Consider the following 14,304-nt stretch of genomic DNA (forward strand, 5'->3'; position numbering starts at 1 on the left):
GCAAAAGCAGAGGGGACCGGCGGGGACCCTGGACTGGAGGATCCCCTAGGCACCTTCGGCCGTCCTGCACCCCCACTTGGCCCCTACCTCCCTTCCTCTCCTTTGCTGCCCCCAGGGAAAGCCGGGAGAGAAGTCCCAGGAGGGAGACCCCAGGAAGCGCCCTTGCCATGGCCGTGGGCTCCTGCCACCCGCCTCTTCCAGGCAGCGCGACTTTCTGAGCTGCTCCTCGGAGTCTGTAGGTTTCCGAGGTTTTACTCCAGCGCATCTCCCCCGGTGGCCAGAACCCGGCCTCTCCCCTGCGCGGCCTCCCATCGTGCCCCTCCACACCCCACTTCCAGCAGGGTTTGCCCTCCAGCCCAGCACCCCTGGGGAGCAGGGGCCTGGCTCACCCCCACCCTGAAATAACCTGGACCCCTGTCCCCAAGAAGGCAACTGAGGCACGCGCCGCTCTGGAGGCCCCTGAGGCCAGAGCCAGTCAATCTTCAAAGCCAGCTCCAGAGCCGGCCAGTGTCCCCCACCGCACATCAGGCTCTGGGGAGAGGTTTTTCTTTTTTTCTTCCATATCAGAATAAAAATACCCGCAATTTAGGAGGTTTAATAGACAGCAGCGAATCAGGTCAGGACGCGGAGGTGCCTCTGACCTACTTCGGGGAGGGCAAGGAGCCCGGGGTAGGCGAGGGGTGAGGGACTCCTTGACTGCTACAGGGCTGGGGTCTAGGACCAGGAATATTGCAGAGAGGAAGACTATGGACGTGTAGCTCCATGGGGAAGAGTCCCTAAAAGGAGGGATACAGCTGTGGACAGGACAAGAGACAGTTCGGCTGGAGGAAGCAAGTAGACTAGACCTGAGGAAGGAAACGGGAATTAAAGGCTCTTTAATCTCTCAGAATCCCAATTCCTCCCAATTCCTCAGGACCCAAGATCCCAGAGGCGACCTCTTCCAGCCCTAAACCCTCTCTCCACTTACAATGGGAGAAGTAAGCCTGCCTACCAGTGAGTTCTTCGTGATGTCTAACTTAAATCCCAACTTGACCGACGCTCCGAGGAATCCAATAAGCTGCAGTTTCCAGCTGCGGCTTCCTGCTACCCTCCAGTGGCCACGCGAGGAGCAGCAACGTAGTATTTTGTGGTTCCCGTGCATTTTCCGGCCAGCTCAGGCTCTGTGCCTACCAAGCTCGCGACACTAGGGTCCCTAGCTGCTCGTCCCTACCTCGAGGTTGGAGTGAGAGGTCCCAGGATGGACTTCCAGGTCCGGCCCCGGTGTCTCCGTACATGTGCGTTTCTCGAGTGCCCGCGGTCCGTGTTATAAGGTCTCTGATTTGGCTCAGGCAGAAACAGCAGCTTAAGAGATATTAGAAGCAAACGAGGTGCACATTTTTTAACCTCTAAGATTGTAGAACTCGAGCGTACATCAGGGTCACCTGGAGCGCTTAACGGAGTCCTGGACTCCAGCCCCAAGTTTCTAATTCAGCGGTTATGGGATGAGACCCGGGGATCGACGTTTCTTAAGAGCACCCAGGTGCGGTGGCTGTGTCCTGGACCACATCAACAAAGCCACTGCTCTAGAAGCTCCCACTTCCTGAGTTCACCACCGCTCCTCGACTGCCCCAAAGGCAGGTGGCGAAAGACATAGTAACATAAAAGGTGTGGAAGAGCCAAGAAGCAGTTTTGAAGCAACATGGACCTATAAAAAAGGTAGGGGGCACCCGGATTTGAACCGGGGACCTCTTGATCTGCAGTCAAATGCTCTACCACTGAGCTATACCCCCTCTGCCGGTCGGCCCGCGCGGAAGGCATCATAGTGCTAGTCTTGCGCAGGCGCAGTCGCGCACTATAGCAAAAAGAAGTAGTGTCTGATGTTTGTCAAAAAATAGAATAAAAACCCCCGACTACTTTCATGGAAGCAGAGGGTGTGTTGCCTGAAGCTCTGAGCTAAAGATTCCTACTGGTGGTCTAAGAAAAATGGAAACAGGGTGTGCAGGAGAAGACGTTCAAGAGCCTTCAAGAGTCCTCATTTCGGGGGCGCTCCTCTGGGCCGGGACCCCACTCTCTGGTCCCGCAGAAGCTCCCTACTGCTTCTCGGCGTTTCTTTCTCCTTCCCACACTTTCACGCGGCGTCTCCGGGCCTTCTTTCCCCAGACCGAGCCCAGCCCCCTTCCTGACAGAGAGCCGTCGGGGTCGCTTGCAACCGGGGTGCACCGCCGGCGCCCTACTGCACCTGAGGGGACTGTCCCATATAACCTCCCGGTCGGCCTGAGCAACTCGCCCCACCCGCCCTGCAATCCGCCCTTCGACATAGTCTAAGCGACCGGCAAGGTCCATTACTTTCTCACCTGCTTGAAAAACACAGGGTAACCCCCCGGAGGGGTTCTGCTCCTCTCCTGCCTCGAGTCCGTCACACAATTCCTCAAAAGTGAATGGGGGAACAAAATCCAAAAGGTTCAAGCAGGCGAGGGGGCACCCGGATTTGAACCGGGGACCTCTTGATCTGCAGTCAAATGCTCTACCACTGAGCTATACCCCCACTTGCTTTACCTGGTTCATTAGAATGAATTTGTATGGAATAAGGGCGTGGCAAGATTGATTTCTTCTACATTTTTCGTCTGAATCAGATTATCCTTTTATTAAGGAGAACACAGAATAAAAATATACAATGAGTGCAGCTAAAATTCCTGAGTTCTTTCTCCAATAATCATATCTTGGAAAGATCACAAGTTTAAGACCTACTTGTCACCAGGATCATTCCAGATCTTCAAGGGAAATAGCCCTGTTCCGTGAATATAGAAGGGCAATATTGGTCTCTATCCTGTCTCCAGCTCTACCTAGAGAAGACTCCTGGACTTTTCCAAACCTGGGAGTCCCTCCTTCTTTTCTCCATGGATCGGAATCAAACCAAGCCCGGGCCCTAGGCCCAGTCAAAAGCTCCCAGTCCTGATTTAGCTCCCAGTCCTGATTTATCAGGTACTAGTGCCTTCCAGCCTGGTGATAGATCACTGAGCCAAGAAGCCATTCTCCTAGCCAGAGAACTTTCTGGGAGTTTTGCAGAAATAAGATGGAACATTTTTTGATGACATTTATTACTCCTTTATTAAAATATCAATGCAATATTTAAAAAGTCATCACACAAAAACAAAATAAGCAGGTCCTGTAGGAATCTGGAACAATTAGGAGGAGTGGGATTCACATTGGAAGGACACTGAGAGCCAAGGGAATACCACTGGGGGGGGGGGCTTACAGCCCCTAAACTGCAGTCAGAGTCAGCATCTCAGAAGGAGTGGGAAGTTCCTACCCCTCCCAGGTTTTGGCCCTACCCTCCTGCCTCCAAGCCACCTTCTTCATCCTTCTGGAATCTCAAAGCGTATGGGACAAAAATGAGAGACTTTCTAGAAAGCTGGAGAGGGTGGATATTGTTAAGAAATGAGAAGCAATTTCAACGACCTCTTACTTCCCACGAGTTTCCTACAGACAGGTTGAGGGCTGAGAAGGAGAGGGCTCCACTTTCTAATCCCCCAGCACATCACAGCTTCCCTGATGTCTCCAAGAAGGACACTTGCATCCATGGAGTGAGGGGCAGTTTTTTCTGTTGTCCTGTCTGTTATCAATCCAGGACTTACAGTCCTGCTCCTCAATGAAGGCTTGGGTAGATGGTGGCAATCTACCTGTCCGTAGCTGGCTCTGCTCCCACCAGAGAATCATAGAAAGGTAAAGTGGCATTTGAGTTTTTCACCCATGTTGACCATGCAGAACCCCCAACATGTCTCATTGGCCTCAGGCTGGGACATCATTTGGCAGTGGCCTGAGACTGCATCCACTGGAGCCCTGCTGGCAGCCTGCCGGGAGGAGAAACAGGGCAAGGATCAGCATTTCCCATAAAGAAGATGGCCATCAAGCCCAAGGCCTCTGCCCAGAGCAGACTGAGAGAGTAGCCAAAGTTACATCTATTCATTTAATCCACAAACTGATTTGAGTTCTTGCAATGCATCAAGTACCCACTGTGCCCAGGGGCTGAAGTGACTCTTGAGAAGCCATCCTGCCCTCTGAGGCTTACAGCATGGAAGAGGATATAGAGACTAAGCAAATGGTCCAGCAAATAATCCTATAGCTACATACTGGGACTAAAGTTAAGAAGATATACAGAAGGTTCCAGATGCCTGGGAGTCAGGGAGGGCTTCTTGGAGAAACCATCCTAGAGATCCAACTTCCTGGATGCCTTAGTAGTAACTCAGGTAAGCCTCTCATGTCCCCTCCCACCTGCTCTGTCACTAGGGGAAGTGGCAGGGTGACTTCAAAGGCCTAGGAAGAAGCTCCATATGCAAGTTTTCCTGTGTGATACTAAGCAACTCCAGAGCAAGGGTGGAGCCTTGGCCATCTCTGTATTGTCCCCAGTCCTCACCTGGCACAGAGATGACATGGTGAGTACTTAGAAAATGCTAGTTGCATTGAACTGACTGTGAGCTAGGGGAAGGGGAGGGGAGGGTCCTCCTGATCCAGCACAGACAGGTACACTCCCAGAAATGTGGGAGCCCTTGTATTGACTTGCCTATAGTCTCCTCTTTTTCAAAAAGATATCTACGAGGTTGGGAGTAGTTCAGTGGTAGAGTGCTCACCCAGCATGTCTAAGGCCCTGGGTTCAACTCCCAGCACCACAGAACAAAATAAACAACAAAAAAAGACATCTGGGTCTCCAGCTGCTACCATTCCACTTGAGAGGTGAAAGAAAAGGAAATTCTATAGGCTCAAGGGAGAGCCCTCCCTAGGTGGTCCAGTCCACAATGTAGGTGTGTGCTCAAGAGCAACCTTCTCAGCAGCCCCTCCCTGAATATCTCATCTAAAACTGCAATATTCAACTGGGGACACATGGTAACACTTGCCTATAGTCCCCAGATTTGGGGGAGGCTGAGGCAGGAGGACTGCTTGAACCCAGGAGCTCAAAGCCAGCCTCCACAACAAAGTGAGAACCCCATCTCAAAAATTAAAATTGTGGCTGGGTGAGGTGGCACACAGTTGTAATCCCAGCAATTTAGGAGGCTGAGGCAGGAGGATTATAAATTCAAGACCAGCCTCAGCAATTGAGACCCAAATAAAAAATAAAAAGGACTAGGGATGTGACTCAGTAGTTAAGTGCCCCTGTACCCTCCCCACTCCCCAAGATTGCAACATTCCTACCAATCTCCCTTTCCTTCCCCAACATAACGGTTATCTTTTTGGTACCTGGGATTGAACCCAGGGACACTCAAACCAAACTGAGCCACATCCCCAACCCTATTTCTTTTTAAATTTTTTTCTTTTAGTTGTCAAAGAACCTTTACCTTCTTTGTTTATGTGCAATACTGAGAATTCAACCCAGTGCCTCACACATGCCAGGCAACCGCTCTACGACTGAGCCACAATCCTAGCTGCCCCCACAATCCTAGCTGCCCCCAGCCCTATTTTGTATTCTATTTAGAGACAGGGTCTCATTGAGTTACTTAGCACCTCCCCTTTGCTGAGGCTGACTTTGAACTTGCCATTGATCCTCCTGTCTAAGCCTACTGAGCCACTGGGATTACAGGCATGAGCCACCGTGCTCAACAACATTTATCATTTTTTAACTTACTAAACATATTTTTTGGCTTATTGTCTGTCTCCCCCACTGGAATCCAGGTCCATGAAGGTAGGAGTTTCTATTTTGTTTTCTGCTATTTCTCCAATACCCAAAACACTACTGGCACAAAGTAGGTATTTGATAAAAATCTGTTGATGGAATGGTGTCATGGACTCTTGGCAGAAATTCAAAGATGGTGGCACACGCCTGTAATCCCAGTCTCTTGGGAGGCTGAGGCAGAAGGATTGAAAATTCAAATCCATCCTCAACAACTTAGTGAGGCCTTAAGCAACTTAGCAAGACCCTGTCTCTAAATAAAATAGAAAAAAGGGCTGGGGATGTGGCTCAGTGGTTAAGCATCCCTGGGTTCAATCCCTAGTACTTCCATCCCCTAGGTCTTTGGACCCTAGGTCTTTCCATGACTGTCTCTTTCTCTTCATTTGGGTCTCGTTTGGGTCTCAGCTCAAAAACCACATCTCTAGGAGAGGCCATCCCTGACCACCAGACCTAAATCAGACCCACCTGGCCCTTGTGTTTGTGTGAGGATTACCTCTCCATTAGAAGGCCCTGAAGAATGGGGACGCACAGCTTACCCTCTCACCCAGTTTCAACAATTCAACCCCTTTCCATCTGATTTGGCCCAGTCACCAACCACGAGCCAGAGTCTGACAGGACCAAGACAGGAGAGGGATTCTGGTGACCACTTGTCCATTGGTGGGCCAGACCCAGGTCTGGCAGCCACTAACCCTTCCCCAGTCAGGGCACAGCAGCCTTGTATATGCCATGGATGGTCTCTGATGGCGCTGAGAGTGAGGAACTGGGAGATCTCCACCGTGGTCATGGAGTCCTTCACATCCTGCTTGTTGGCAAAGATCAGCACTGAAGCATCTCGAAGTGCCTGGGGAAGAAGAGCCACAGCCCTGTCAGCCAGAAGCCTCCTTCCTCCTCCTGCCAGTCCTCTCCACTCCTGCCCCAGCCTCCCATGTGGGCCCCACTCCAACAGTAGCAACCACATCTGATGACAGCGACAAGTCATGGGATGCCTGCAACCAGCTCCTATAATCCTTACAACAACCTCAGGAGGTAGGAATCCACGAGCAAGAAGAGGGGACAGACCTTAAACCAGCAACTCTGACTCCTGTGACCAGTTGTTCTGAGGGCACTGTCATCCTTCATCTTCAATAAACTAGCCCTCCCCACACTGCTGGGATAATGACGAGGATGTCAGGAATGGACCTCAGAGAAGCTGAGTGACTAGCCTGAGGACACACAGCTAGAACCCCAGGAAGCTTACCTCATGGGCCAGCATCTTGTACAGCTCCTCCCGAGTGGTGGGCAGCCGATCCCGGTCTGTGCTGTCAATCACGAGGATGACGAACTGGCCAGCAGAGGGGAGCCTTAAGGAGCCGGCTTCCTCTTTGTGAAAGTATTTCCTGCCCACTGTCCTCTGAACTGCCCACATGCCAGCTCCATAGAAAAGGAACCGAGCTGCCTCATGATCTCACAATCTGGTCCCATTTTAATTGGCTTTTCTATCCAGACAAAGGAAATACAGAGCAAACCTGATTGTGTACCAGAGGCCGTGCTAAGCCCTGGGTGCTCAGGACTCCATTTAGGCCTCACACCAATGCTGTGGGCTTGGTGCTGTTATTACTTCCATTTTACAAAGGAGGGTAACCTCAGTGAGGTTAGGAATCTTGCCCTTGGCCACACAGCTGATGAGTGGCAGCTCTGTCTCTTGTTCTACTTCTGCCAAATGAGAAGACAAGGCCTTCAGAGACTAAGGGCTCATGCTATCCAGTGCATCAGACTGGAAACTGCCAGAAGCAGACAGGCAGGATTAAAAAAAAAAAAATCTTTACAGGCACTGCACTGGGTTAAGTGTTTGGCCTCTATGCCTTCCCTCTTGTCTGAGTGTTATTTAATTTCACTGTGACTCAGAGAGGTCATTATTAGGTCACTTCACAGAGGGGGAACCTAGGTTAAGAGGGGGCACTGGCTAACATCACACAGTTGCCTTGGAGATCCCCCAGCCCTGGCGACCTCCTCACCTCCGTGTTGGAGTAGTATGTGCTCCAGGTGGAGCGCAGAGCCTCCTGTCCCCCGATGTCCCACATGAGGAAGTGGGTCTTCCGAAGAACAATCTCCTCCACATTGCTGCCAATGGTGGGACACGTGTGAACCACCTCATTGGTCAAACTGAGGAGGTAGAAAAAGGTTCTAAGACCACGGCCTAGCCCCCTCCCAGCTCTGGTCTCCAGCTCTGGTCCACTTCCTGGGCAGCTGAGTCTAACTAAGAACTCCAACCCAGGTAGACCAAGCACCTGCCTGGGCAAGGGGAAATGAAAACAGAATGAGACCCCAGTGTTGTCCAGGCTTAGCCCTGGGGTGTGGGGGACATTAGAACTATCTTTTCAAATTTAAATTTGAAGTTGAATCACCTGCAGATTTGATCCAGTGGGTTTGGGCTGCCCAGGACTTTACATTTCTAACAAGCTCCCAGATCATGCTCCCACTTCCAGTCTGTGGACCACACTTGGAATCTCAAGGGCTGAGGAAAATGAGACAGATAAACCAGCGAGGTGGTGCAGGCCTTTTATCCCAGCGGCTCAGGAGGCTGAGACAGGAGGATCATGAGTTCAAAGCCAGCCTCAGCAACAGTGAGGTGATAAGCAACTCAGTTTAGACCCTGTCTCTAAATAAATACAAAAAAGGGCTTGGGACCTGGTTCAGTGGTTGAGTGCCCCTGGGTTCAATCCCCATAAATAAATAAAGGTATTGTTTAATACTAAAAAAAATATACTTTTTTTTAATGAGACAGATAAAAGTGAGGGCCATCAGAGAGATGAGCTACCTTGTTTAAGTAACATATGTAGAAAACATCCACATTTTTATAGTGAAGAATGTCTCTGAAAGGTGACCAGGAAGTTGAAAGAGTGGTCACCTGGGAGGAGGAAAACTAAAATCTACAGTGAGAGGGAAAATTACTTCTCACCATGCACTCTTGTGCTGTTTGATTTTTTTCTTGTGTGATTTTTTTTTTTTTTGTACCAGGGATTGAACCCAGAGGCTCTTAACCACTGAGCCACATCCCCAGCACACACACACACACACACACAAACACACACACACACACACACACACACACATATATATATATATATATATATATAGAGAGAGAGAGAGAGAGAGAGAGAGGTTCAAAACACATATATATGTTTAGAGACAGGGTCTTTCTGAGTTGCTTAGAGCCTTGCTAAATTGTTGAGGCTGGCTTTGAACTCCGGGATCCTCCTGCCTCAGTCTCCGGAGCTGCTGGGATTACAGGCGTTTTCTCTAATTTTAGAAAAACATTTACATTTATTACTTTTCCAGGGGAAAAAATATATATCCTATGTAAATAAAGTACTTTGGTGGCTCCATCTCGGTAGAGATGTTGTCCAGACTGAACACTGGGAAAGTTCCCACATTTGGCTTTTGACTCAGCTACAAGTCTTATGCAGAAACTGAGGAGCCTAACCAGACCCAGTGCTGGCGCTCCTGGAGCTGATGGCTTTGGATTTCAAGTTGGAGGTCAAAGCTAAAGGTAAGGAGCAGGACTGAGAAAAAAGGACCTGCCACCAGCAGGGGCAGACGGCAGGAACCATGGGGACTGGGGCTGCTCATACAGTGCAGGATCCCAAAGCCAGGCCCACCGTCTCTATACCAGGAGGGTCACACCAGCTTCCCTCATCACTGCTCTCCGTTACTGGGGAGCCGGGGAACCCAAGGAAGGGCTCCAACTATTGGTCCAAATGCCGGTCAGTCTGGTAGGGGGCCCAGCCCTTTCTCTCCCCACCCAAAAGTCACTTACAACTGATAGAGAATGGTGGTCTTTCCTGCATTGTCCAGTCCCACGATGATGACCTTGTGCTCTGGAGGCATCCGGGGAAGGTCAGAGTCAGAGCCAAACCCGATGTCCAAGGGACTGTGTGCTCCCAGCAGGGCTCCCAGGAAGACCAGTGTTCCCAGCTGGCCGAGGGATCTCTGCCCACCGCACCACTTCTACTTCCCAATCGGCCGGGAGGACGCCTGCACCACTCCCGCACAGTGGCAAAGAGAACCGAGTCCCACCTCCCTCCAAATTTCTAGAAGCGATTGCCTGAAGGGTCCGGGGTGCTCTGGGCTTGCCAAGAGGAGGGGTCTGGAGAAAGATCCAAGCGGTAATTGCAGGAAACCGAAAGCGGCTCCCCCAGCCCTGCCCCGTAGCGGTTTAGCGGGGAGGAAGGAGACTCGCCCAACTCTGCAGCGCACCCGGGGACTCACGGAAGCATGGAGCCCGGGAGAAACCGGCTGGGAGAAGAACAGAGGAGACCGTGGAGCAGGCAAGGAGCACGCACGCGAACTCTAGTAGTCCGAGGTCCCTCAGCCTGTCTGCCCAGACTATTGAGGGAGCCTCAGGAGACCACAGGATCAAAGCGGTTGCTGGGATGCCCTATGTGCCTCTTACCCTGATTCCCAAAGATGCCCATCAACTTGGCGATCAGCTGTCCCATGGCACGTCCCTAGCTGGGTAGGTGAAGGACTCGGGGGCCTGGGGGCAAGAATCTAGCCCAAGGGTTTCGAGCCCCGCCCCCGAGGGAGGGCCAGAAAGGCTTAGCCCGTGAGGACCGAGGAACCCCACCTCGCAGGTGGGACTTGGAGGTACACGGGACTCATCTCTCGCGTGCGCAGTGAACATTACAGCGATGATGAGCTGCCTGTCCAGGGCCCTGGAGGTGCAAAGAACAATGAAGTCCCAGACTGCACCCTCCTCTTGGCCCTGAAAAAAAAACTGAAGTTCTCTCTGTGTTCTGCTCCCAGGCTGCAAATCAAGGGAATCTAAGCACTGCGGTGCACCAAACAATCCTAGCTCTCCCTCCTCTACCCGCTAGAGCAAAACCCTAGACTGAAGCAAAATCCGAGGCGACACAACTTCTGCACCTACCAGCGGGACAGAGAGAGAGTTTCTGGTCCTCTCTTAGCTGGGAGAACATTCCAGCCTTCCGTCTTCTCTAGTTGTTTTGCTAGTGAAAGTCTTGTGGGCCCACTCAAAGTGGACTCCCCAGGGAAAGGGCAGGGTCTCCCTTCCTCCTGTAGGTCCCTCCAGCTAGGCAACATCTAGAGAGAAATTGGGGCTTCTACAATCCATTGACATACCACATGCTCAGCAGCTGATCCCATGATTGGGTGTCTGGAGACAAAGATGGAGCAAGAAAAGATTCCCCAACCAGAGACCCTGCAGAGGGTCCCAGACATTAAGACCCAGCAGAGAAGAAAAAATTATTTTTGTTTGTCTAGGTTTTGGTTTTCTTTTTCTTTTTTCTTTTTTCTTTATTTATTTATTTTTTTTTTTTTTGAGACAGGGTCTTCCAGGGCTCAAGTGATCCTCCTGCCTCAGCCTCCCAGGCAGAGGAGAACAATGAGACTAAAGAGAACCAGAAGACCAAGCAGGAGAGAAAGGAGGATATTCTTGTTTGTGGATTTCCTTCTTTGCACAAACTTGGAAAAAACCAGAAAACAAAAAGAGAAGTGGGAAAGGCAAATCAACACATCAAAGCGCCTGATCCTTCCACCTTACTGCCTCTGTCCCCACAGCCCCAATGTGGCTCCCTCGGATGATGTAGCAAACCTTCAACTGACCTGTTTCTGCTCCCCCCCTTTCCCAGAGCACCCTCCTCGAAGCTCTATTAGCCTTCTAAAAGCACAGCTCAGCATCTGTTATTCCCACCCACAGCCTTCAATGGCTCTCTATTGCCCACTCGCTCTGGATCAGCCTTCTAACCTGGCATTCAAGATCCTCCAGCAACAGTCCCCACCTGCTTTTGCAGTTTTACCTCCCAGGTTTTGCATCCACTGCTCCCTGCCCTTATATGTCCAGCTCTTTCCCACTTTGCCCTTCCTCCTGCATTCCCTCCACACGAATGCCTTACACCTACTCAGAAAGGGAAAATGCCTGGAACTCACTAGCTGCCTTCCCGTAAAGCCACCTATTCTCAAGCTCCCACCACATGGAATCTCTCTCCACGCTGGGGCCATAGAATGGCTTGTTTCTCTCAATCACCTCTGAACCCTAGAGGCTGGGTTTCCTATCTTGTTCACCAGTGTTTGTCCCCCTCCCCACCTGGTTCAGTGCCTGGCATACAGTTAGGAATGTGTTGTCATTAGGTTGACTTAGGACAAGTTAAGCTACAGCCTGAAAATGTGCACTTGGAGTATTAAAAAAAAAAGAATGTGGGGACTGATGTGGTGGAGCACACCTATAATCCAGTGTCTCGGGAGACTGAGAAAGGAGGATTACAAGTTTAAAGCCAGCCTCACCAACTTAGCAAGTCTCTCCCAACATTTAAAAAAAAAAAAAATTTAAAGGTCTAGGAATGTGGCTCAGTGGTTAAGCGCCCCTGGGTTCAATCTCCAGTACCCAAAAAATAAAAAAGGAATGGGGTGTAGAGCATCCCTGGGTTTAATCCCCAGTACAAAAAACAAAAGAAAAATGGGCACAGGATTGAGGGAGACTAAAAAGTTTGTGGAAAGCAGAGGCAAACAGCTCACTACATAAAGACTTTTGATTCACCCAATTTGGTGCCCAGAGAGATAGAAGCCTAGAAAAGTGAACTTCAAGCCCATTTGTGCTGTTTTCATTTCAGCCCTAGGAAAGAAGGGTCTGGGACTGGGGCTGGTGGGGGCCAGGAGGGTGCTGGGGGAAGCAACAGTGCTTTAAGTGATTTTACCATCTGTTTCCTGGGAGAGAAAGGAACCTTTAAGTGCCTTCCCCCGACACACACACATACCCAATTGCAGAATTGAAAGTGACACTGCAAACTGGGAGCACATTCAATAAACAGACAAGATCTGCCTGCATCAGGAGGCCCAGGACTGGGCTCTTAGGAGGCATTCATCCATTCACTCATTCATCTGTTTATTTCACAAATATGAGTCAAACACAACCAAGCAGCCAAATCATCCAGCCTGGGTCTCCACGGACCCTTCAAGTCTGGAGAGGGAGATAAACACACATGTGCACACATACTCTCACACTCTGAGAGACAGCAAAGTGGGCACCCTTCTTCAAGGAAACAATTACTGGAGTTAACACAAGATGTCTCTTTAGCATACTAGACTGGGACACCCCCTTGACCCTGGCCCATGGTGACCTCAGCTCAGCTTGCTTTATTTTACTACAGTGGAAACCTTAGTTCACACCTGGTACTTGTGGCCTACCCCACTTCAGCTCACTTAGGGGCAGAATCCTCCACAAAATGTAAGCAGCTAGCCAGGGAAGCAGGTAAAGGAAGGGTGCCAGGTAGGAAGGGTCCCCAAGGCTTCACTTCCTGAGTCCGTGGGGGCAATCAGAGCAGCAGAGCCTGCTGACGACATGGCTGTTGAAATCCTCACATGCTGACAACCACATGTGCTGACTGAGCAGCCAACTTTGTTTAAGGGTTTGTGGTTACCAAGAAACAAGAATTTCTCCCCATTTCTCAGTATCTCCAGCTAGAAATGTCCTTGCCTGCAAGTTCTGAGCAAAGGTAACTTCAGGCAGAAGGTACATGAGAGGAGACAGAAACACTCAGACCCCTGCTTCCTCCTCCTCCCCAACCCCTTACCCCCAACCCTTGCAGAAGCTGGTGCATCCTGGGGCAGAGGAATTAGCACTGGACTTGGGGGTCACAGGAATCGAAATGTGAATTTGACTCCTTTGCTCTATGGCTGTGTAATTACAGACTAGTCGCTTAGTCTCTCTGAACCTCTCTGCAGAGGTTCAGCTCATTGTGCCCAGCTGTCTTCTCTTCTCCCCTCAAATGTCCCACAGGAAACTTAAACCCCTTTATGCAAAGCCAGACTCATTACTTCTGCTCTGATCTGTTTTTAACCTTCTTTTGTCTGGGAAGACTACCACCCACTGTCACCCTCTCCCTTACTGGCTACCTCTACTTGTTCTTCAAGAGCTCTGGATTCTATCTGCTAGATGTCACTGTGGTCTAAGGCACAGCCTCATTTCCACCTTAGTGTCCAGCTATTTCCAAGTGAGGCCCTCCAATTCATGCTCCAACCAAAGCAATTTTGTCATTGCTATTTATAATCCTTCAATTTCTTTCTTTTTTTTGGGGGGGGGGAACTGGAGATTGAACTCAGGAGCACTCAACCACTGAACCATATTCCCAGCCCCTTTTTGTATTTTATTTAGAGACAGGGTCTCACTGAGTTGCTTAGCAACTCACTGTTGCTGAGGCTGGCTTTGAACTCACGATCCTCCTGTCTCAGCCTCCTGAGCCGCTGGAATTACAGGCACAGGCCACCACATCTGGCTAATCCTTCAATTTCTGAACACTAGCTTCAGAACAAAAAATAAACCTTTTGGGGTACAGAGGATTAAACACAGGGGTGCTCTGCTACTGAGCTACATCTCCAGTGCTTCCCCCGGGTTTTAGATAAGGTCTCACTGTGTTGCCCAGGCTGAGCCTTGAACTTGTGATCCTCCTGCCTGAGTAGCTGGGATTACAGGTGTTCACCACCATGCCCAGCAAAAACCAAATGGCCTGCTCCTGTCAACCCCTCTCTGGCCTCCACCTCACCATGCTTTGTTAGTGAAGTGCCAAAAACTTGTCATGCATGTGCCTGGTTCCTCTGCCTTGAACACCCCCCTACTTTTCTATCTGGCTTAACCTCTGACTTTGCTTCTAGACTCCAAGCAAGCCTCA

General features: G+C 50.4%; 1 protein-coding gene and 2 non-coding genes across 10 annotated transcripts; all 3 read right to left on the reverse strand.

Annotated features, from left to right (window-relative positions):
* Positions 1-1,697: 1,697 nt before the first annotated feature.
* Trnac-gca (transfer RNA cysteine (anticodon GCA)) lies at positions 1,698-1,769 on the reverse strand. Its single transcript has one exon. It is a non-coding gene; the product is annotated as a tRNA-Cys (tRNA).
* A 683-nt stretch (positions 1,770-2,452) lies between these two features.
* Positions 2,453-2,524, reverse strand: Trnac-gca (transfer RNA cysteine (anticodon GCA)). Its single transcript has one exon. It is a non-coding gene; the product is annotated as a tRNA-Cys (tRNA).
* Positions 2,525-3,055: 531 nt separating this feature from the next.
* Positions 3,056-10,350, reverse strand: Arl5c (ADP ribosylation factor like GTPase 5C). 8 transcript variants are annotated; one of them, XM_046420615.2, is made up of 6 exons: positions 10,074-10,342; positions 9,438-9,498; positions 7,636-7,783; positions 6,879-6,962; positions 6,178-6,482; positions 3,056-3,830 (listed from the first exon to the last, which is right to left on the reverse strand). In XM_046420615.2, the coding sequence occupies exons 1-5, from the start codon at positions 10,117-10,119 to the stop codon at positions 6,192-6,194; spliced, it is 630 nt and encodes a 209-aa protein (XP_046276571.1). In that variant the 5' UTR covers positions 10,120-10,342; the 3' UTR covers positions 3,056-3,830; positions 6,178-6,191. The 8 variants fall into 8 exon arrangements, with proteins under 8 accessions (XP_046276571.1, XP_046276575.1, XP_046276574.1 ...); XM_046420619.2 differs by having other exon boundaries at positions 6,331-6,482; positions 10,074-10,322; XM_046420618.2 differs by having other exon boundaries at positions 3,056-6,482; positions 7,636-7,741; positions 10,074-10,350.
* Between the last annotated feature and the right edge of the window lie 3,954 nt (positions 10,351-14,304).

This window comes from Marmota monax, unplaced genomic scaffold (genome assembly GCF_021218885.2).
Source record: "Marmota monax isolate L192 unplaced genomic scaffold, Marmota_monax_Labrador192_F-V1.1 WCK01_AAM20220418_F8-fsc00064, whole genome shotgun sequence".
Lineage (NCBI taxonomy): Eukaryota > Metazoa > Chordata > Mammalia > Rodentia > Sciuridae > Marmota > Marmota monax.

Excerpts from the sequence above, each read along its gene's own strand:
- Arl5c (XM_046420615.2), bottom strand. The coding sequence starts at position 10,119 with ATGGGACAGCTGATCGCCAAGTTGATGGGCATCTTTGGGAATCAGG. Across the intron at positions 9,499-10,073 it reads GGGCATCTTTGGGAATCAGG|AGCACAAGGTCATCATCGTG; the intron begins GTAAGAGGCACA and ends GGATGCCTCCAG. Across the intron at positions 6,963-7,635 it reads CATACTACTCCAACACGGAG|TTCGTCATCCTCGTGATTGA; the intron begins GTGAGGAGGTCG and ends TCTGCTGGCCAG.